At 40.7% G+C, this 21697-nt stretch overlaps 1 protein-coding gene across 2 annotated transcripts; it reads left to right on the top strand.

Moving 5' to 3' along the window:
- The first annotated feature begins 3893 nt into the window (after positions 1 to 3893).
- On the top strand, positions 3894 to 21480 carry SNX3 (sorting nexin 3). Of its 2 annotated transcripts, XM_063150971.1 has the most exons (4): positions 3904 to 4145; positions 16759 to 16854; positions 17232 to 17356; positions 20797 to 21480. In XM_063150971.1, exons 1-4 carry the CDS (start codon positions 3984 to 3986, stop codon positions 20900 to 20902), a joined length of 489 nt encoding a protein of 162 aa, XP_063007041.1. In that variant the 5' UTR covers positions 3904 to 3983; the 3' UTR covers positions 20903 to 21480. The 2 variants fall into 2 exon arrangements, with proteins under 2 accessions (XP_063007042.1, XP_063007041.1); XM_063150972.1 differs by lacking the exon at positions 17232 to 17356 and having other exon boundaries at positions 3894 to 4145; positions 20797 to 21000.
- The last annotated feature ends 217 nt before the right edge of the window (positions 21481 to 21697 follow it).

Genomic DNA, 21697 nt, shown 5'->3' with positions numbered 1-21697 from the left:
AACCTTGCTATGCAAGGCAGCATAGAAAAACTCATTTGGATCTTTTCGGACATCTTCTACTTAAATGAATAAAGCCTCTGCAATGCTATGAACCTTCTATACACTGGCCAACTGAAATGCCACCATGCACTGCACTGCACATCCCAGGAACTCACTGTCCTTTGGCTGTAAGCACTTGGCAAAAGCAAGTTTTGGTGTTAACCTTAACAAACAGGACATTCAAGTACATTTCTGTAGATTACCATGGTTTATGTCCTGTAACAGGTACAGATCCATCCTGTGGTACATTTGTACCCTTCATTTCCTGTACCTATGCCTTTGCCCACCTTCAGAAATGTGACACTGAAATTGTGTAGAAATTAAATTGGCACTTGTTCAACTCTGCTGCATTATTACTCTGCCAGCTAGCCAAAAGTGGCCTGCAGCATGAATAAAACAGGAATAAAAATGAGGGGTAAAATCAAACCACTCCAAGTGTCTTCTCTGGCCTTTGGTGGTATAAATGCACTGCTTTTAGAAATTTGGATGTGCTGAAGCCTATGGGGATGGGTCCAAAAGTCTTTGGGTCTCTTCAAGAACCATTCAGAGTTTCTGGAGGGCTGGGTTTACCTGACTGCAAGGCTCCAAGATATTCCCACCATGGGAAATATCTTTGGTTCCCAAACAAAAAGACACTTTTGATATAGAACTGACCATTCAGCCCATTCTGCAAAAATGGATTTTGTGGGTCGTTTTCATCAACACAGTTCCATCAAAGTAATTTTCCTGGGATTATGTCAAGACACTTGGGGGTAGACTTGATATTAACCTCATCTATTTTGAGACAGTCAAATACACTGTTAAAAGCCTACATTGCTGATAAAGCCTCAGGTTAACAAACGTTCCCAAAATTATGGACTTACAGCCCTTGTCACTATCTGTTTACTGTTTGCATCTCAGTCAGCTCAAATAGCTCAATGTGTTAGAAATTCACTGCAGTGTTTCAGCTACACTATCTTTCAGAATAGGAGTTCACAGTAAATGGATGTATATATAAATGTAGATATTACAAATTATGATTAGAAGCTTAATATTACTGTCTTGCAGGCAGGGGCACAATGCAGACATTCAAACATCATGTTTCAAAGCATTGGCAGCTACTGCAGGGATCAGGAAGTCATTTTTCCACACAAGGCATTTCACAATTAGTTCAATGCCTTGTGGGTTTTGCCTTATCCTGAGTCAGCATTCCCCACAAGTTCTAACAAAATAAGCCTATGCTGTCTAAAATGTGCTAACCTGGACACTTGTCAGAAAGGCTGGAGAGTCTTAACTGGATAATGGAGAGATTGGTTCACTTTCCTGTTAAATGTGACTCTTTCTTTCAAAATACAAAGAAAGAAACAAAAAAAAAAAACTACTGGAGAAGTATTACTGCCCAAAATTCCAGGAGTAATCATCCATTAATATTGCTTGTATCAGTTTGTGCTGTGAGACTCTGGTATCCATTTTGCCACTTGAAGTTATGCCAGAAAATCTTTGTGTCATGGTTTAATAAACAAGGTGTAATAACAAATCATTGAATACCTGACTGTTAAAGAATTTAGGTTCGCTAGGATTTTCACTGATATGACAGAATATACTGACTTGGAAGGGACCCAGAAGGATTGAGTCCAATTCTAAATGCTTGACCTAATCTTTGAACCTACAAACACAGCTGACCTCTCTCCCTCCAGATTTGAAATTTGGCCCAAAGTGCATGTCAGAAACAGAATTAAAACTTTCTGAGTTTTTGCTCACCTTCATGCTTAGAAATGAACCTTTCTAGCATGAAGAAACAACTACATTTAACATAACTCTAGTCTCATGATCACAAAAAAATCCCTGGAACATGATTCAAAGTAAACAACTGCATTTTCTGAGGACTGGAAGGAAACAAAGGCTCGAAGGACTCTGTTTTTCCCCTACCTTCATTCCTTCTCCTTGCCCCATTAGCCAGTGTGGCATTTATGCTTTCTGATGATGTAAGGGGGGCTTGAGTCATGAAGCTGGACATCTTCCCCTTCATCTCCCAGGTTAGAGGAGTTGTATTTGACTTCAGTGGGAAAAACAGATGGGACACCTCATCAAATCACTGCAACCCCTTTATATACCCATACTGTTGACAAGTGGGGACTAAAACAGTCACTCCCTGTAGCCTCCACAAGGCTCTCCACCACCAGTCATCCCTGACAGGAAAAGCAGAGAGAATAGTGGCACTGAGAAGGTGTGCTGTGAGAAAAGAATTCAGCTTAAGCCTCACTCTTACTAGCTACCCAGCATGAGAACAAATTCTGTATTCATCACAGACACAGCAACTTCCCAAATGTACAGCAGTGAACACTTTTTTGTTGCTTTGAACAGGTAACAAAACCAGGTTTGGCCAGGAGAAAGACGCTGTATTATAGTTAAGACAACACCAGTGCTCTGTTTCTTTTTCACATTTGCAGTCAGATGTGGCAGCATAGGTTGTGTAACAAACAAAACTTTTCCAGATGCATCTGTCATCTCAGTAGGATTAATGAGTTTTTTCTTGCCTTGCAGCACGACCAGTTTAATAACTAGTATAACTCAGGTAAATCTCCCCTTCATTCCTGCTTTGTAAAACTCGTGTCAGCCTCATTTCTGTTTATAATTATAAAGTGAATAGTTGGCAGCTACTAGTGGAAGTAAGGAAGGTGCTCTAGTACGTGGGAGAAATAACACTGAAGGACTGATGACAAGGAAATTCACAGAAAAGTTACCAAGCAAATAACCCATGGTATACTGGTTATGGGGATGAACTATTTTTGAACTTTGGAATAATTTCTGCTTTTTGATTACCTTTTTATTAACACAGACAACACCTAACTAAACTTGCCAGATGTTAACTTTGATGTGATTTGTGGGCAGCCTGCCATTTTACCTATTGCCTACACAGATTTTTGGAAAAAATATTACTAGTTTTCACACAGTCTCATTCCACCTGGATAGTAAAGGAACATTACTAGAACTCTTTAATAAGAATAAAGACAGAAGGAAAGTGATATATGCATTTTATTATTTTAACAGGTATTTTAAAAGTCTGAAGTCTTCCAAGATGATAGAAAAATTTAGAAGTAATAGCGGATTGATATAAATTCAATTCACTGACGTTCTAGGTAAACATTGCACTACTTTCGGAAATACTTCTTTTATCGTGACATACCACTTACTTAATCAGATAATGAGAAATAAAGACCTTATGTTTTGGAAGGGGACAATTCTGTCAGCTGTGCTCCCTTTCTCTCACTCTCTTTCTTGCTCTCTCAAGTCATTTTAATAACTTACTCTGTAAACATTATTTTAATTTCCTATCCTTTAAGAACTCTAGCTTTGCAAGCCATGAGAACATAAAATCTGACCCCGTTGGTAATGTTATTAAATGTGTATAATTTGTTAAAATAAAAGGTTTAAGGCTACTACAAACAACAGCGTCACATCGATTGCAACTTGAGTCAGTGACTTAAGACTTTGCTCTCAATACAAAGCTTTTGGTGGGGATCTCCACCAGCCTACGTTTGCAGTGGGCTGACTCCTTTTGCATAACACCTTGCACATACAGCATTTCCCACCCGGTCTTTTCAATCCCCGAAGAATGAGGATGTGCGGGCAGAGCAGACCCACCCTCCACAACTCCCCGCCTCCGCCACCCGCACCCGGCCGAAGGGGTGGGCGGGCCTGACAAATCAGTGCTCTCGGCCAGCGCGGCGCGCTCCCAGCGCCTGCTGGGACGTGTAGTTCAGAAGGCGGGAAGCCGCGCCAAACATGAGCAAGCGGGGCCGCCCTCAAGAACTACATTACCCAGCGTGCCTTGTGGGCGCGGGCGGGAGGCGGGTGCGCGTTGCCGGTCGGTCAACTGGGCGCAGGGCGGGCGGCGCGGGCGGTAGCGGCAGCGGTGCTGGGGGCTCGGTCGCTGGCTCAGGGGAGAAGGCGCCCGCTCCGCCATGGCCGAGACGATCGCAGACACCCGGCGGCTGATCAGCAAGCCGCAGAACCTCAACGACGCCTACGGGCCGCCCAGCAACTTCCTGGAGATCGACGTGGGCAACCCGCAGACGGTGGGGGTGGGCCGCGGCCGCTTCACCACCTACGAGATCCGCGTCAAGGTGAGCCGGCCCGGGAGCGGGGTGGCGGTATCGGGCTCTCGTGTCGCCCGGCGCTGGCCGGGGTGGCGGTGACGGGCTCCCGCCGCCGTGTCCTTCAGGACCGGTGTCACGGCTGCTGCGGTGCGGGGCGCTGGGGGGCGGTGGCAGAGCCGCAGTGGACTGACTGTCCATCCTCGGCCTGGGTTTGATAACTCTGTGACGGGCTCCTGGTAGCTACGGCGGTGCAGCTTGTTTCAGATAACCAAAGGACAAGTGCTCTTTCGGCTCCGCTGTGTACAGCTTATCCTCAGACTTGAAATACCGCTCTACTGTGAGCCATTGCTTGTCTGTCTCCAGGTAAATAGAGAAGAGCAAACTCTCCACTCTCTGAGATGGGGTAATATGGGTAGATCTGCCCCGAAGGAGAGGTCAAGTTCAGGATTCCAGCGGCTTCAAAAAGTACATAGAGAAGGTGTAAATAAGTGTAGTTGGCACACGCGCTTAGATCAGAGCCAGCTGAAGTGATAAGGGGTGTGTGTATGGAGGAGGGCTTCCTGGTTTTTCTTGTACCTGAAATAAAATTGTAGTGCCTAATAAATAGGGCTGTTTCTCACTATGTGCTGCTGTCAAATGCTTCTTCTTAGTAACACTAGAATCCTTCCTAGCTGGAAGGGCTGTGTTCAGTGACTTGCCCCAAAGGCTAGTAGTCTTAAGCTTGAGAAAAGCTATGTGAAGTCATTACTGTGTTCCCTGGTCTTTAGGGTTTCATAAACAGGGCCCAGAGGAATGGTCAAAAAATGCAGTGTCTGCAGCACAGTCCTTGCCTGCGTCTGGTAGGGCCTTGAGGAGGGAACCCTTTTTGGTGTACAGGGCTAGAAATAAGCTGGGTTGAGGAAGTTGGATGCTTACAGATGGGTTTTTTTATAGTTCGTAGTTGAGTCTTCTACCTTGTTTAGCTTTGCTCAGTTATAACCTTGTTTAGTTGAGCTCTGTTATAATTTTTCTATGTTATATATGATTGAACCTGGTCAGTTGTTGCAGTCAGTAATAAAAGGTGAAGCTTCATTGATTTCCTGCACACATTCTCTGCAATATGCGTTCTTCACAGCAGGGAATGATACAGCTAAGGGCTGCTGCCTTGGTCACCGAAATTCACCAGACAAGACTTAACCTTGTGTGAATTTTCTGGTTTTAAAGGTCTAAGTCCCCAGCTTGGTGTAACCTTACTTGAAAAAGAAAGATCACCTGAAGTGTAAAGCTGCTAGGGAGGATACTTTATTTCTGATGCTTATAAATTGTCATGTTCAGTAGCTATTTCTGTGTTTCAGGATGTGTCTATGGGGCAGGAAGAATAAACTAACATGCTTGTAGCCTATGTTTGGCCTCAGTGTGAAGTCAAACTAGAACTTGCAGATTTGTTTTGCATTGCACTGCCCTTACCAGAACCCTAGCAATCCACTTAGAAGAAAGATGTAATTCTATCTTGCTGGAAAGTATTTGCACCTTAAGTTCCTGATGACGTTTCTTTCCATGAGATTGAGTATTTGGAATGGTTGGATCCAAGGAAGATGATCCAAAAGGGACTTGGCCATGATACGGCCTTGAGAATTATGTCAAATTTCCTGTGATTAAAAAAATAGCAATTTTTTTAAATACTCAGCTGAAGTTCTTCATCAGAAAGGGAAGCAGAAAAACAGGTTTTGAGGCAAGTTAGTCTTAGCCCACCTGGTGTTTGGGGTAGAAAATTCTGGATTCCTGTTGTAATGAAGCCCAAGAATGATTTGAACAAAAGTACACTGTGATAGTACTGTGACCTTCCTCTGTTCTTCCTCCCAGACTGACTGCTGTGTAAACATTGCATCCTCCACCCTCCTTGCTCACATCTGTACATGCTGGTGTACGGGACTGTCTCCTGATCATTCCCTTTCCAGCTGTGCACTGCCATACACATAGTTCATAGCTACCGTGAACTGTTATGCTGGAAGGCTACAGAGCAGGTAATACAAGGCATGCAGAGTTATGTTCACTGTCTAAACTTGCATCAATTAACTGCTTCTCAGCAGAACATGGACCATATTGCTAATACACAAATTTCAGCACAGAGGGAGAATTCAAGCATGGATTGCTGTGGTATTGTATTTGTGAAAGATAGGCCTAGTACCATAGCCTGCTCATTGGAGTGTGGCTTCTGTGGTTTGACAAGTGCCTGTGGTCACAGAAAGTAAGAAAGTAGCAGCTGATAGGCAGTTTCCTTCAACAGTGCTGGGAGCAGCAGAGGAGCAAACCTGAGAAGATGGTGTGAGTTACCTGTATCATATCTGGAGAGCTGTGTCTTCAGGTAACACCAGCAGTAAAACATTAAGTGTGCAGAAATGGATGGCTTAACTGCTGCCAAATGCTGGTGAAAGCTAAAGGACTGCAGCCTCATGTTGCAGCTGGAGAGCATTCTAAGCCAGAAACATTGTCAGAGAGGACGCTGAAATTCAAGTTTGTGTTGAGACAATTACACTTGTACCATTGTCATGGTGTTTACAGACTCTGTAATTCTATCTTTGTCTGAATCTCAAAGCTTCACTTTTGGGGTTTTTTGGAAAGACTGAGCTTGCTAGCTGCCTCTTGAAGTGATATCTGATGAAAAGTGTCTTGCAAAACTTGTGTGTGAAATACTGCAGAGTTTCCCCAAAACTTTTATTGGCAAGCTTTCTGCTGGTACTGCAGTTGAAGCATATCTGTTGTCTGGAAAGCAGCAAGTGGAACAACTTCATGCTTTAGTTCTTGTAATGCTGTACTCATCAAGTTCTGGTGGAAGTCAGAAAGCTTGATGGGGAAGCTGAAGTTTTGGGTAGACTGCTCAGCAGTACATTACTGCATAAGCAAGGCAGTAGTGGTTTGGAGCTTAGGAAGGTTTGTGAGTGTCTCTGTGCAGGGTGGCTGTGTGCTGGGGTAGTTGAGTGGTGCTTTGACAAGCATTTATGGAGTCTTAAATGAGAGGAGTGCTGCAGGTACACCCTATGCAGCACTTCTAGCCAGGCTGCTTACTTTGCAGATGGACAGTTGGCCAAAGTATTGACTTTCTGAGCCTGAGTCTGTGCATTAAATAACAGTCTGTTCTTGGCAAGCTGGACAAGGTGATGACAGAAAGCTTTCCACTGTAGCAACCACTATAAGGCACACAGTGTGGCAACGTGCCACTACAGTGCAGCCTAGCAATGAAAGTCAAACATCTTGTTTGGAAGTAAGTGATAGAAAATGCCATCCTGCTGTGCTAAAATAGCAAATTTGCGTGGGTCATGTTTTTGACAGGGTACTTGAGAATTTTCTTTCCAGCAGCAGCATCACACAGAGCATTTCTACCATTCTGAGGTGTCCCTTGTGTGTGAAGGCTCAAGGTGAGCTAGACTGGGAATAATGCAGCAGGGTATAAAGTTCTAAGTGCTTTGTCTAGCAAAATAAAACTTGATAAAGTACTTACCTCATCTGAAGGTATCTGTCTAGATGATCACAATATGGTGATTGTGCAGCATTTAAAACTAACATAATCAACGAGACTGCCTGCTAAAGGAATACAGTAAACTACTTAATTGCTCTTTCCCCTTGAGGAAAAATGTGAACCAAAAATCAGGTTCTCAGTGTAAATACCCCTACATGCTGTTTCTCATAAGTCTTTATTAGCTCTTCTCTCTTTATTATTAAACCTTTTCAGGGTGGGCTTGTTCAAGTCAACACTCTTGAATGAGGGCATGGGAATACCTTTACTATTTATGGACTAAAAGCCAGTTCTCTCTCTGAATTCTAGGAAGCAAACAGAACAAATTACAATTATCATATTAGCATCCTACAACATGTATTTAGTCCTCAGTCCAGTTCCAGGTATCATTTGTCTTCTATTTTTCTTGATAAGTGGGTCAAAAGGAAGGTCTTTTACTCAAGCAGATTCTGTGCAATAACTTCAGTTGTTAAATCCTTTAAGGAGACAAGACTTAATCTTTACAAGCTGACTGATCCAGTGGCTAGTGTCACACGTCACAGCTGTACACCCATTGTAAAGACAGTGCCACGGGAGATAAGCACTTTGTTTAGAATACTGTCAACAAAAAGTATCCAGGAACTTGCTACATTTTGGGAAGTATCCCTTTGGCAACCCTGAGAATAGCTCATTTAGTTAGAGCTTGGTGCTAAATAACACCAGGCTTGTGGATTCAATCCCTGTATGGGCTCTTCTCTTAAGAGTTGGACTTCATGATTTTTGTGGATCCCTTCAAACTCAGAATATTCAGTGTTCTGGAAATAAACTGTTAACACTATTCCATCTGGTTTTGTTTCTGTAGAAGTAAAAGTGACTTCTGTGCTGCCCATTTTGCTTGGGTTTGTTACCTAGACTGAAGGGTTAAATCATCTGTTCATGGTTAGTGAGAACTTGCAGAGAAGTCATTGATATTCAAACTGATAGTTAGAAGTATAATAAAATAGCTGTTACAGGAACTGTTAGTCCAAATAGTTAAATAATTCTTTTTTGTCAAACCAAAGCCAAACTAAAAGCCTTTGTCATCTTAGCTCTGTTCTTTAATGTTCATTAATCTCTTGCCTCTAATCAGTATTACTAAATTTGGCCCTAAGGCTTACCTTAGCTTTTTGATATTCCATAGTGCAGTTGCTTGTTTTGTGGTATGGAAAGGGAATGTCTTGCTGTGCTTGCATTGTGAAATGCAATAGTTGGGTGGTTCCAGTGCTCTTTAGGGCAGCAGTCAGGTTTCCTGAATGTTCTGCAGACCTGCAGAGGTGCTCGACTGTGTAGGTCCGCTGTGGGGAAGGAAATGAATACACAGGCTGTGAAGTGCCTGCAGTATTATGAATAGTGTTGGTTTCCAGGGATTGGGGAAGTTTATCTGAGTACTGCTGAACTTGCATTGCTTGTGAAAGTCCTGTTCTCTCCTTAACCAATTTTTTCAAGACCTAGTTTGGATACAATATTGACATTTCAGCATGTTTATAGTGGTCTGATTTGTGATTAACTGATTGTAGTCTGACTGCTGTGATCAAGTCAGAGTAAGACAGAAAATGAACTGAAAGTCAAACTTGCTCAGAAAGCACTTATCTTGTGCCATGTTTTGCAAAGTAGTGCTCTTGAATGTGTTTTGCAATGTTTTGTCCTTGAACAGTTCCAAATGTCCTGTCCTTCATGTTTGAAGCTGCAAATTCTTCCCCCACCACAAAAATAATCAAATCAGCCATTGCTGTAGTTGACTTCAGCATTGCACAGTTTAGTAGTTGAAGCCTGTGGTGGAGTCATGACTAAACACTGACTCAGTGGGGATGTGTTTATGGATGCATAATCAGCAGTAATTCTCTATTTCTCTACTACTACAAATCTTGCATAACACTGCAAGTCTGCCCTAACTATAGTAAATTGTGCTTTTAAAACCCATTCTAGACACTGCTACCAGTTATGTATTCTCAGACTCCTCTACAGAGAATAAAAATGCAGTGATTCGGGTGAGTGTTTTTCTGTTCTACAGCCTGGGTACTGCATCCTCACAAACATTAACTATTCCTTCAAGCAGTAATTCAGATAAAGATAACTGGAAGGCTAAGAATTTCCAAGGACACTGATAAAGGAGACAGAGAAGTAGAATGGCTTGGATTTAAGAAACTTCCAAAGCAAGGAAAGTGGATTTACTCTTGAGCAGCTGTTTTTTTTCTGTAGAGGTTTGTAATTAAACTAGGTTCAAGAGGCTGGTCCAAAGGTTTGAACTAGTTTGGCATTGATATCTGTTACTGTGTAAGTAAAATAACCAAGTTTCTGAATAGTGCTTCTTATTAATATATTAGTTTAACTGGTGTCTTGCACTCCTTTTATTTTAGAGCATACAGTGCAGTCATGTTTTAGGATTGCACTCTAGTACAGTGCAGAACAGACCAAATCAAATGGAACAATGACTAATCTTTATAGGACGGATGGCTGTAGTCCAGGTAGGCATGTGATGCCAGAGAGTTTTGATACGTGTTTATTTTTAGATGGCTTGCTGAAAAAGTGTCAGCTTGAACTTTAGAGCAGTCTGGTCTCTGCTGCTTTTCATCTGGGGAAAAATGATAGAGCAGAGGTTTATGTCTTCTAACAGTAAGGGAAGTATTTTATTTAAAGTTTTTTCACTTGGTAAAGCAATGCGAGTTGCACTACTGGAGACTGTTTTAACAAGTGCATAATCCAAATACCCTGTGGAGCTGTAACACTGAGTAAAGGGTCTGAAGTTACTATTGTTGCTCTAACTTGTAACATAAAAAGGATGGAGAAGCCCTAACCTAGTCAAGGTGTAAAAACAGTTGTTCTACCAACTGAATATAGGTCCATGGTTTGGTTATGTCTTTAGAATTGAATTCAAAATCTGTGTTATACCCCAGAAGATTCTCCAATATGACAGTATAGTTTGTGTTGGCCACAAAACCTATTTGAAAGTATAACTATAAGCTAGTGTATAGCAACTTTACTCTAAAATCCAGAAGAAAATGAAGCTATATATTAAGTGGTTTAGAGCCACCTCTAGACCTGGAAATAGAGCTTAGAGATTATTTCTATAGGCCTAAGATGTAGCACCCTCTAAGTGTTAAGATATGCTGCAGATTAATGAATAGGAGTTGGAAGCCTTTCTATAGCTTTTAGTGGCTACTTAGGAGTGTTGTGTTACTGTTCCAGTAAAACTGGAAATATGAAGAGAATTTTTTACTACTTTGTACACTCACTTTTAAGCTAGTTAACTTACTGCTTTTTTTCTTGTGTATTTGAAGTATAGGGATGCTAGACAGTCTCTAGCCCACAAAGCATATTAAAAGTTTAGTTTTTGATAAAAAATTAGCAACTTCAGCAATTCACTGAAATTTTTTTATCCCCATTTGACTTTAGCTGATAGATGTCAGTAATGATGCTAAAGCATCAACTTAATGTGATCCCTTTTCAGTCATTCCTGATGAGGAATGAGTAAGAACATTACAGTAAGTCAAATCAGAGCCATCTGGCTGTTGCACCTTGAATTGTGTAAAAGTAGCAATCCCTTCTCTTTCAAATCAATATTTGGCATTTCATAGGAGGCTTTGACTTGCTAACCCAAATCTAGTTACTAGTTCTATATGGGTGTTGTAAAAGTCTTTGTTCAAATGTGTCCTCAAAGCAGGCTCCAGTTTTTATTTTTGGCTTCTGAGCATGGAGCCTGAAGAATTAAGAATCACTAAGCAATCTCTTTTTCTTAGCTTACCCTATTCAGAGTATTTTAACTGTGGCATACCATAATTCAGCTGTTCATGATGTTGTTGAACATGTTCAGGTGATGATAGATGCTTTTGGGCAAAAATATGGGCATCCCTATGCTCATTTTTCAGAGAGCAACTCTGGACTCAAAGCACTGGATTTGACAAAGGTTATGATAGTCTCTGTCATTATGTTGCTATTAGGATTTCATTATGTTGCTATTACTGTTCAAGGTAGAAACCACCCTGGCCCCATAGCTTCAGTGCTGCAGAGCGGGAAGCTCAAAAGTTCATGGTATAGTTTAAGTCAGCATTGTTTAAAACTTGCATGGTCAGATCTTTGTGTTCTCGTAATTTTATTATGGCGTACCTTCAGTAGATCTGGACACCAAATGGAGAAAGGGGAGATAGCACTCTGTTTTGATGAGAAGGACTAAAACTTAGAAAAATAGCAGTCTCTAGTCCGACATTTTGCAGTGAGGAAAGAGCTTTCCTTCAGTAATATACCCACCAAAAATCTAAACTTCTAGAAACTGAAGTTTAAAGCATGTTTTCCTTCTTTCTTGCTTTTCATAATTGTAGGAAATTGAGTGGTAGCTGCTTATGTTGAATTGGGAAGGAAACAAACCTCTGGCAAAGTTTCTGCAATAACAGTGGACTGCTGGAGCCAGTTTCTTGTACTAAAGGGCAGCAGGCTCTTATGTTAAGAAAATCATAATGCTTTTTTTTATCCACTCTGAATGCTATTTACTGTGGTGCCCCAGAGCTCTCTTTGACTGTAAATGTAGTCAAAGAGTGTAGGCTCTTGACAAAGATTACAGCTTGCATGAGACAGTCAGGATGCTTGAATTTAGCTTCTGAGAGTCAAAGCCACAAACTTTTATCAAAAGTGAGCTGTGTGCTTTCTTTCACTCTATTTTAATGGAAATAGAGTTCTCTCAAGGCTACCATAATCTACTTGAAAAGATGACATCAAAGTAGGTGCTGTGGCAACAGTGCAGCTTTATTCTCAGTCTGTTAGGAGTGGGAGACGCTGGCAATGCAGTGCTGCTGCTGAGTGTTATGGTGGCAGATGAGGAAATTAGCCAAATTTACCTCAGACTATGCTGAGCAACAACATCTGGGGAATTTGCTGTTGTGGGGATGGACTGGGCTGCCGTGTCACACAGTCTTGTGGAGTGTCAGCATACTCTTTGAAGGAACCCAGATGCTATTTGCATTTGATTTATGGCTGGAAACCAATTTTTAGGAGCAAGTCTGACTATTTGCAAGACTTTTCCACTCACTGGATAAACTAGTCTAAAAACTAAGACTTAAAAATACTTAGAATTATTTTATTAATTGAAACTAACTATAAACGAATAAAGTAGTGTAGTTTTCCTCCTGCATTTAAGGTAATTTGTTTACCAGAATGGCTGCATTGTTGACTGTATCTGAAGCTGAATGGACAGTAATGACTAGTACTCAAACTACTTGCATTCTGCTTGTGAAATTCTCTTCACTTCCATACAGAAACAATTTTTCAGCTTCTGACTGGGCCTAGCTTGGGGAGTGACTGTATTAAGAGCTGGAAGACTGTTACCTGGTTATCTGAGCCACTGTCTTTGGATTGTCTTTTGCTTCTGAGGTGAACTGTCTTTTGCTTCTGAGGTGAACTGGGAATCTCCTGAATTTAGAGTCAGGCTCAAAGTGGAATATGTTATGGTGACATAAATGAAGCTGATGAAACATGCTTACTGGGAACGTGGACTTTGCCCTGAAGTCTGTTAGTGCGGAACCACTGCTTCCCATTTCTGGTTTGTCAAGCACTAGCCAAATGACTGTAGAAAGTTTGTTTGGCATCTGAGTGGAAAAATGCAGGAGTGACTTAAGGATCTGAGTTTGTCACCTGTTGTTTAATTATGTAATGTAACTTGGCACCAATTTTGACAATATTTATTCTGGTGTACTGGCTGGCCATTAACTGCCCCAGCAGAATACAGGCTGTTTGACAGTTGTCAGAGAAAGCCTCATGGTGTCTACATACAGTCTAATAAAGGGACAGTGCTACACAAAATCCATCTGGACTTTCTTTGGATTTTGGGCTGTGTATAACTTCTGCAGAACTGATTTGTTTGTCTTTCTGCAACAATGCCTTATCTGCAATTCTGACTAGTGATTTACAATTGTCTAACATCTTGGGTGATGCCTAATCCTTTTAGGTTGCATTCAAACTGCTAAGCAGCATGATTTTGGACTAAGAAGCTGTTGAATTTTTTTTCAATAAATTTTATAATTATTACACAGCTGAAGAAAGAATTGCTGCAGAAATTGTGCTGAAATTATTACAGGAATGAGCTGTGCTCCAGGGGCTGTTCCATGTTTCATGCTGTCATGAGTTTTGTGATAGTAGACTTAGCAGCTCAGCAGGCCAGAAAGGTGACATTATAATGCTGAATAAGCATGGGCAGAAATACTCATAAAAATGAAACTAGCCTGACTTCAAGTTTTGTGCCTTACTCTGATCTCTATTCTAGCAGACAACCAAAGCATGGGAAGCGCTCAGAATACCTGGTGGAACCTCAGTGACTGAACAAGAATAACTCAACATAAAATGTCAAGCAGAGAATAATACATTTTTGATAGTCTGCATGGTCTTGAAATGACAGTTTAATAGAAAACGAAAGTTTCTGTTGGCTCTTCGGGATTGTCTCCTACCAAGTTCTTGTCCAGTGAAAGCCCATGCTTCAGGAGGTGTCTGGCTTGCTTAATGAAAACTGTCTATCCATGGGAGATGGAGGCAGTAGGGCGTGCAGAAGTCCAGCCTGCTGAAGCAAAGGGTGCTCTGCTCAAACAGGGCAATAATCCTTAGTGATAAAGGCCCATACAGCAACTTCAGATGTGAATATAGCCTGAATTAAAAATAGGGACCTAAGATGTAAATAGGTTAAGCAGTATAAAACCGGACTCTCAAATTGCATTTTTAAATAGATCCTTCCTAACAGCTGCTTACCTTAGGAACACTGCTCTGTCAGTACTTATTTCTAGAGGAAGGAGAATTACTGCAATTTCTGGGTTTAAAGAACATAAGGTTTAGAAATTGATCTCAGTAGATAGCTCTAGTACGTATCCAGACCAGGTGAACATGTACTTTGTTTTGGAATATAGTTGTCAAGTTGTGACTTGCAAGACACTTAATTTAGTCTATGCTTTTTGACATACTTCACAATCTGAATATTTATGGTACTTATGATGAAAATTTGAGATGATTTTTCAATTTACAGGGAATGCAAAGAACTCTTGCTTTTTAGAAACAAAAACTCTTTTTCTCCTACTTGCTAGCTGAGTTAGCATGTCAAAAGTTGAAAAGGGAATGTAGAAGGTAAAGTGAACTCAATTGGCACTTCTACCCCCACATTGTACTTGTAAGCCTGATATGTTGTTCAGAGATTAACTTTATAGACTGCATGCCTCAAAGCATGAAAAGAGTTCCTGAAGACCTGGGAACTTAAGTTTTTTAGCTGCTTTTATCCAGTTCTAATCCCTTTTTTAGTAACTTGAGAGAGAAATTAATATTTTCTGCAAGTGAGAGCCTGTATGTTAAATATTTTAAAGGACTTTCTACCAGAGACACTGACAAAGAGTTGATGTGCTATGTAATGGTGAACTTGGTTTACAAAACAATAGCTGAAATCAGAGGAGAATAATCCAATACTTAACTTCTGGGAATCTCCTTCATGCATTGTGGGGAACCTAGCTGTATTCACTCTTGAGTAGAATATTCTTACCATCTAGACGAGAGTGTTTATTTATAAAGCCTGACGTCTGACGTTAGTCTTAAACACAATTTTATTATTAGTCGCAAGTACAGTCAACAATATTTTACCTGGGAAAGAGAGCTGGAATACTTTCAAACATTTAGCAATAAGATAACAAAATATTGTTCTAAACTTTATCACCTGTAAATTATGAACTAACTTGCATAATGTGAAAGTACACAACTAACTTATCAAGTACTATTGTGTGACTGGCTGGCAGCAGTACAATGACCCAAGTCATGGACCTGCCCAGTGCAGGAAAATATATCTGCAATTAAACCTGTTTTGAGCAGCCAAAAGTATTGCCTAGTGATAGCTTAAGCATAACCTCTACAAATGATATTGCACAGGGGTATCTGCTCAAACAATGACCAGATCCTGAGTTAGGTGGCCTACAAGATAAAAACCAAAAAACAAAAAGTAAAAGGCAGTAGCTGAGAATGACTGCTGTGCATCTGCCATCAGGACAGCTGGAGGTAAGTGTAGCCCCAAGTGAACATCAGTTTCCTAGAGTGCTTCTCAAGAGACTTCTTTAAAAGTACACAAAGACTGTTACTGAATTTGTAGTCCGACAGTAGTAGGCATTATTCTGTGACTTCTGGTTGTGTATGGTAATTACAGGCTCATGCTCTTACTTTCAGGAGGTCATAACTCCTAGAAACAATTTTGTAGTGTTCTAGCCAGGGTTTCATTAGGAGAGGATTCTCTCAGTGTGTACTTTTAAAATAATGTGCAATTGGATTGCAAAAGTGGGATAACCCTGCACCGCAAGAATGAGCAGAGGTAATGCAGGCTCTCACACAAGTTAATGTAAGGACTTGTAGCAGGGTCTTGTGCAGAATTATAACCTTGCTCCCATGTGATATCCCTTTCAAGGGTGTTAGGTTTGAGTGCTGCCTCCTAGCCTCATTCAGCAAAGCTCTCCCTAGTCATGCTCTGTTTGGTTTAACTCTGTAGTCAAATAGTTTGATCTTCTCAGCACTGAATGTTGTAATGCATCTCAGCCTTGTTGCCTTCTCTGTAGCGACCCAAACTTGGCAGCTTGTGCTATCAAATCATCATCAGTCCTGAATGGATTCACTGTAAGACTTACAGGTTTTGATTTTGAAGGTGCTGGAAGCCATGTTGTATCAGGGAGTAGAAAAGTACAGGAAGTTTGGTTAATGTCCTATGCTGATATCTGAAACATTCCCTTGAATGCAGTAAGAGAAACTTGTGTGGAATAAGAATTTCTTCCCCCTTCCCACCTCCACTTTTGTATATATTGGGAATCCAGCTGCTGAGACAATAAGAATAGCAGATGCTTCTGCAACCTTAGAAACATCTCAAGTGGCCAGCAGATCAGATATTCTGCTTGGTGATATGATGACAGAATATCAGTAATTGGGATACCATTAAATGAGGCTCATGACTGTGGAGTTCAAGGCACAGCTTACTCATGTAGCTTAGAGCCTTATCTCTATTTCTGTATCTTGAATGTTTCTCAGTACTACTGCTGTTGCTTAAATGGAACTACTGTGTAACAACAGCTTGGTTCTTGTCTCTGCTTATCAGAACTTCTAATCTGTTTAATCAATAGCTTGTGTTCTTGTTTTCAGACAAATCTACCTATCTTCAAACTGAAAGAATCTACAGTCAGAAGAAGATATAGTGATTTTGAATGGCTAAGGAATGAACTAGAAAGAGAAAGCAAGGTGAGTAAAGTGAAAAGTAAATAGAAGTCTGCATAGATATGCAAAGAGTCGTGATGCTGAAATGTTTTTATTGTGTTAGAAAGCATGTATCATATAAAGCAGGTACTGGGGTTGAAAATGCCCAGAAATAAACCAGTGTGTCAGTCCTTTTATCAAGCCTCGGTGCTGCACTGCCAGAGGCTTTTTGTTTTAATAATTTTGAGTTAATTCAGAGATAAACTACTTGATTTCAGCTTACCCATGTGGGCAAGTACTGTTCTTCTCTGCTCACGTTTTATTACTTCACTAAAAATGTGGTGAGTTGAGTCTTCTAGGAGGAAGAGGTGGATGAACTTGCTTACAGGCTGCACATAAGGACACTTGTGTAAATCTTGCAGGTTGTGGTACCACCTCTACCAGGAAAAGCTCTTCTCCGCCAGCTCCCCTTCCGAGGAGATGATGGTATATTTGATGATTCCTTTATAGAGGAGAGGAAGCAGGCCCTTGAACAATTCATAAACAAGTAAGTGTTGGATCTAGTTATTTAGAGAAAAACCTGGAGCTCAGCCCTGGAAAACTGAGTTGAAGCTACTAATCCTCCTAAGGATGGTAACTGCACTAGGCTCAGAATATGAACTTTCACATAATCTTGCAGTAGGATGTACTAACATTACTTATCCCATGCTTAGTTTGGGTATCTTAGTGCTTACCTGAACAGCTGAAATGACTGTTAGTGTTGTTGTTAATTTATGCAAATTGCTACTGAAATTATAGTGTTCAAAATAATTCTACTTTATAATTTCTGGAAAGATATCTTCCAACTGGGTGAACAGTAGAGCTTACAGTGGACTTACAGCAGTTTACTTTGATTGCAAATGTGAGGCATTATCAGTTTGTGTGATGATGCATGTTTTCTCTGATCATCTTGAGAATCTTTCTGAAGATTCTCAAGTAAAAACACTACTCGAGGCGTGCACACGTAGTTTGAAATAGTCACTGGATTTTGTCCCTGCCTTTCAAAGGCTGAGCAGAAATTATAGTAACAAAGTCTTATGATTCTTTTTCCACCATCTGACACTACTAACCACTGTCTGTACACTGACCTGAATAGCTGGTTTAATCTCTTTAACAGTGCAGATCCAAACAGTAGGTAAGGAGTGTTGTCAATTAACCAGCTCTTCTGGTTAATGCTGTTCAGACCAACTGGATTTGGGACTGCTCCCTCAGGGAGTTGAAGCCTGTCAGTTCCCCTGGCATTCTAATCTTGTTCAAATAGTGATGCTGTTTAACAGGAACAGAGGATGCCTGTGAGTTATGCCAGAACTTACAAAAATGTACTTGTCAGTTACTGCTAGTTCAGGCATGTGTCTTGGAGGTGCAAGTGACTAATTCACTAGAACTGTCTGTCCTGTACAAGTAAGTGTGACCATATGAAATTTTTCTTCACATAGTTGCTTCTTAACTCATTTTAGAATGGTTCTGAACGGGTAAAATGCTTCAGACTGCTCTTTTTGCTGTTCAAAGACAAGTGGAATGAGCTTCCAAGGCATCCAGTAGTAAGATGGAATATGTTTGAGTTTGCTGTAAAATCAAGGCAGTCATGGCTGTAAAGTAAGCCTTTATCCATGCAGACTTGGAACTCTATCTTAAATGGAGCAAAAGTGCATTTACTGAAAGTTTTGTATGCTGAGTCTAGCAATATGCATGCATGAGGACTATTGGTGTTCTGAAGCAGCTGATGTGAAACAGTCATCTTACCCTGTCTCTCTGAAAAACTCTGTATAGCTGACAGAAATGGAATGGCCAGTTTATCAGTATCCATTTTTCAGTCCTCCTGCAAGTAATAAATTGATTTTGTGGAAGTGTAAAACTTCTTGGTTAATTTTTCCTCCTTTGAAACATAAACTGAGATTAATGTAGATATTGATGCAGTGGTGGAGTTGAGTACATCTGGAATAAAGCTTTCCAGGCACAAATCATAGCCATTTAACTCATCAGTGTATTCTAATGGCATGACCAACTCATTAGGAAATTGTTACTAAAGTTTTGAACCATGTAGAAGCTTTAAGACTTCTGCCAAGTACTCTGGGCACTAGTGAACTTATACCTGAAGGTCCTTTGCATAGTACATTCACATTATTGCATAATCAAAGTTGTTCTTTGCTTCTGGAATTAGAGTCCCTCAGATAACTGATGCCACTGGAACAAAAAAAATCTTGGTGCACCAATGCTACTTCTTAATATTCAGGACTGTGAGATGGATGTTATGGAGAAGCTTTGTCCCTCTAAATGTAAAATCTGAATCACAAGAGTGCAGCTTGAGTCAGTTCTCTTGGGCCAGTTTGCTGGCACCACTATCAATACTACATGCAGTGACATTCACAAGGGTGGTTATGCCTCAACACTTGTCTGCCTCAACCTGACTTTGAAATAGATGAAAATTCTTCAAGTAGCAGCTGCTATATGTAAAGGTCACCTTGGTGAAAATTACTGAGCTAATACAGAGTAAGGTATTCCTGTGAAACCAAGAGCTGAATCAGAGATCAAATCTAGTCTTGCAATTCAGCCACCGATTTTCAACCCTTCCTGAAAGGAAGAAGGAATTTACTGCTGCCTCATCCTCTCCTATATATCTTTTCCTTGAAGTTTGACATCAGTAACTTCATTCCGATGGGGTAAGAAACTCAAACTAGTTACTCTAGACTGTCATCCTTGTGAACTAGTGCTTGAGACTGCTGGCCTTTTTCTAGAACCTGGCAAGATGGATACATTTTTATAACTGCTCTTGAAATAATACATCAATACTGAATAGGAGGGCACAGCTTCCTCATTACAGGTTGCCCTTAATGACAAGTGAGTAGTGACAAGTGAGTATGTTCTGTGATGAAATAAACACTAATAGATACATTTGGAGAAGATGCCCAGAAGTGCTTGGAAGTGGTGCTGAGCCACTGGAGCTGAATATGTTTTGCATGTGTTCAGCCAGATGAGTATAAATGTTCTGATAGATGTGGAGGCCACAAAGCTTACAGAAGCTGCCCTTGGGACTGTGGTGGACTTTTCTCTCCTAAGAACAAGTGTGTCTTAATTGACCAACTGGATGTAGTTTTTTTCAAATCAAACTGCATAATATTCGTGTCCATAAATGATGAACTTTCAGCTATCTGATTCTTTTGGATTTTTGTGGTAAAAATGGTATTTTAAGGGTTCAAGTTCAGTACCTTGTGATTTTCTTCCAAGTTTGTGAGTGTGAGTGATTTTCTTCCAAGTTTGTGAGTGTCTCCTAATTCAGTTTTAGCTCCTTTACAGTTAAAAGGATGGTTTTTCAGCTTAAATTAAATTTACAGTAGAGATGCTGGTGTCCCCTAGAACAGGCAAGCTCTTTCTCCTGTGTCTGCAGAAGGGCCAGTAGCCCCTGGCTGTGTGCAGTGCTGCCCATCCAGGCCAGGACGTTGGTTAGGGTCCAGTCTCTGTCTGGAGCAGTGCCTGAGCCTTTGGAAAACCTTCACACCCCCTGCTGGAGCCAGGCTTCAGCTCTGCTGCGACGAGCTGCTGCTCAGTGATGCTGAAAATGGAGGGGATAAGTGGCCTTTAAAAGGGTGTCCCATGGCAAAGGTGTTAAGACCTTTTTTTAAAAAAAAATCCTCTTGCCTTTCTTAGCTCTAGATTTCCTAATGCTAGAATAAGCACTTACTTGGATAGTCCCATCAATTGCAGGTGACAGATGATGTAACATGCTTCCAAGGGATCAGAGGTAGCTCAGGGTTCCTATGGACTAACTTCATCTTGGGAAGCATGATAAATCTTGCTACTAGACAGCATTCTAGTTGCCAACAGTGAAGTGAAAGTGGGATCTGTGCCCAAGTGCAGAACAAGAGTTTATTGGTGCAAACCTTGATCTGCTGGATAGCTGCAAGTAGGCTCAGTTGGGTCACACTAATGCTTGGTTTTTTTTCTCTCCAGGGTTGCAGGCCACCCACTGGCACAGAACGAGCGTTGTCTTCACATGTTCTTACAAGATGAAGTAATAGATAAAAACTACACACCATCCAAAATAAGGCATACTTGAATTTTAAAAGCATCTTCTGAAATATTAGTGGTTCTTATGCTTGGTTTTAAGAGGTTGTAGTTTGTCTTAGCATGCTGAGGATAAACAGGCACGAAGTCTCCACTAACACCAACACACTGCTTGGTCTTTGCATATGCTTTATAGCATTTAAGAACTCACTTGTCTTCTAGCTAAATCCCTCTGAATCCTTGATTTAAGAGTATTATACCATGAAACCATCCACCCCTTGCAATGTCTCACAAACCTTTCCACTATTATTTGCAATGACTTAACAATGTTTACTGACTTGGCCTTACTTGAACTTTCACAACTGTAGTGTCACGTGTTCACTTGTATTTGACTAAACTGCTATGCTGTTTCTGAGGTAGTCACCTGTCTGAATGTCTGTAGAAAGACTGCTTTATTTCTGATATCCTGTATGAGAAACACTTATGCAATTGTCTTCAAGCTTGTAAAACACTTTATACTGAAGTAATGAGGGAATTATCTTTATATTCTGTAAGAGGAAAAAAAAATGAATTTATATACTAAAGTAACTTGTCTAAAGTTTTGAAATAAAAGTGAAAATGCACTTCAAATGTTTTGTCACTCTTGACCTTGAGTGTGCAGTATCTCTTGCTTTCTGAGGAGGAGGGGTTGACTATGCCAAGTGAACTGGTGTTACAGCTTCACTGTGATGCTCTTCCACACTGTAGTTGTGTGTCACTAACAGCCAGCACTAAATACTCTTAGATGCTGGCACCTGCTCTGGAAGCGTTCAAGAACACATAAAGGTATAACAGGCTGTTCCTGTGT

This window comes from Melospiza melodia, chromosome 3 (genome assembly GCF_035770615.1).
Source record: "Melospiza melodia melodia isolate bMelMel2 chromosome 3, bMelMel2.pri, whole genome shotgun sequence".
Taxonomy (NCBI): domain Eukaryota; kingdom Metazoa; phylum Chordata; class Aves; order Passeriformes; family Passerellidae; genus Melospiza; species Melospiza melodia.
Note: the sequence above shows the minus strand (reverse complement) of the source record. Positions and strands in the feature narration are given on the sequence as shown.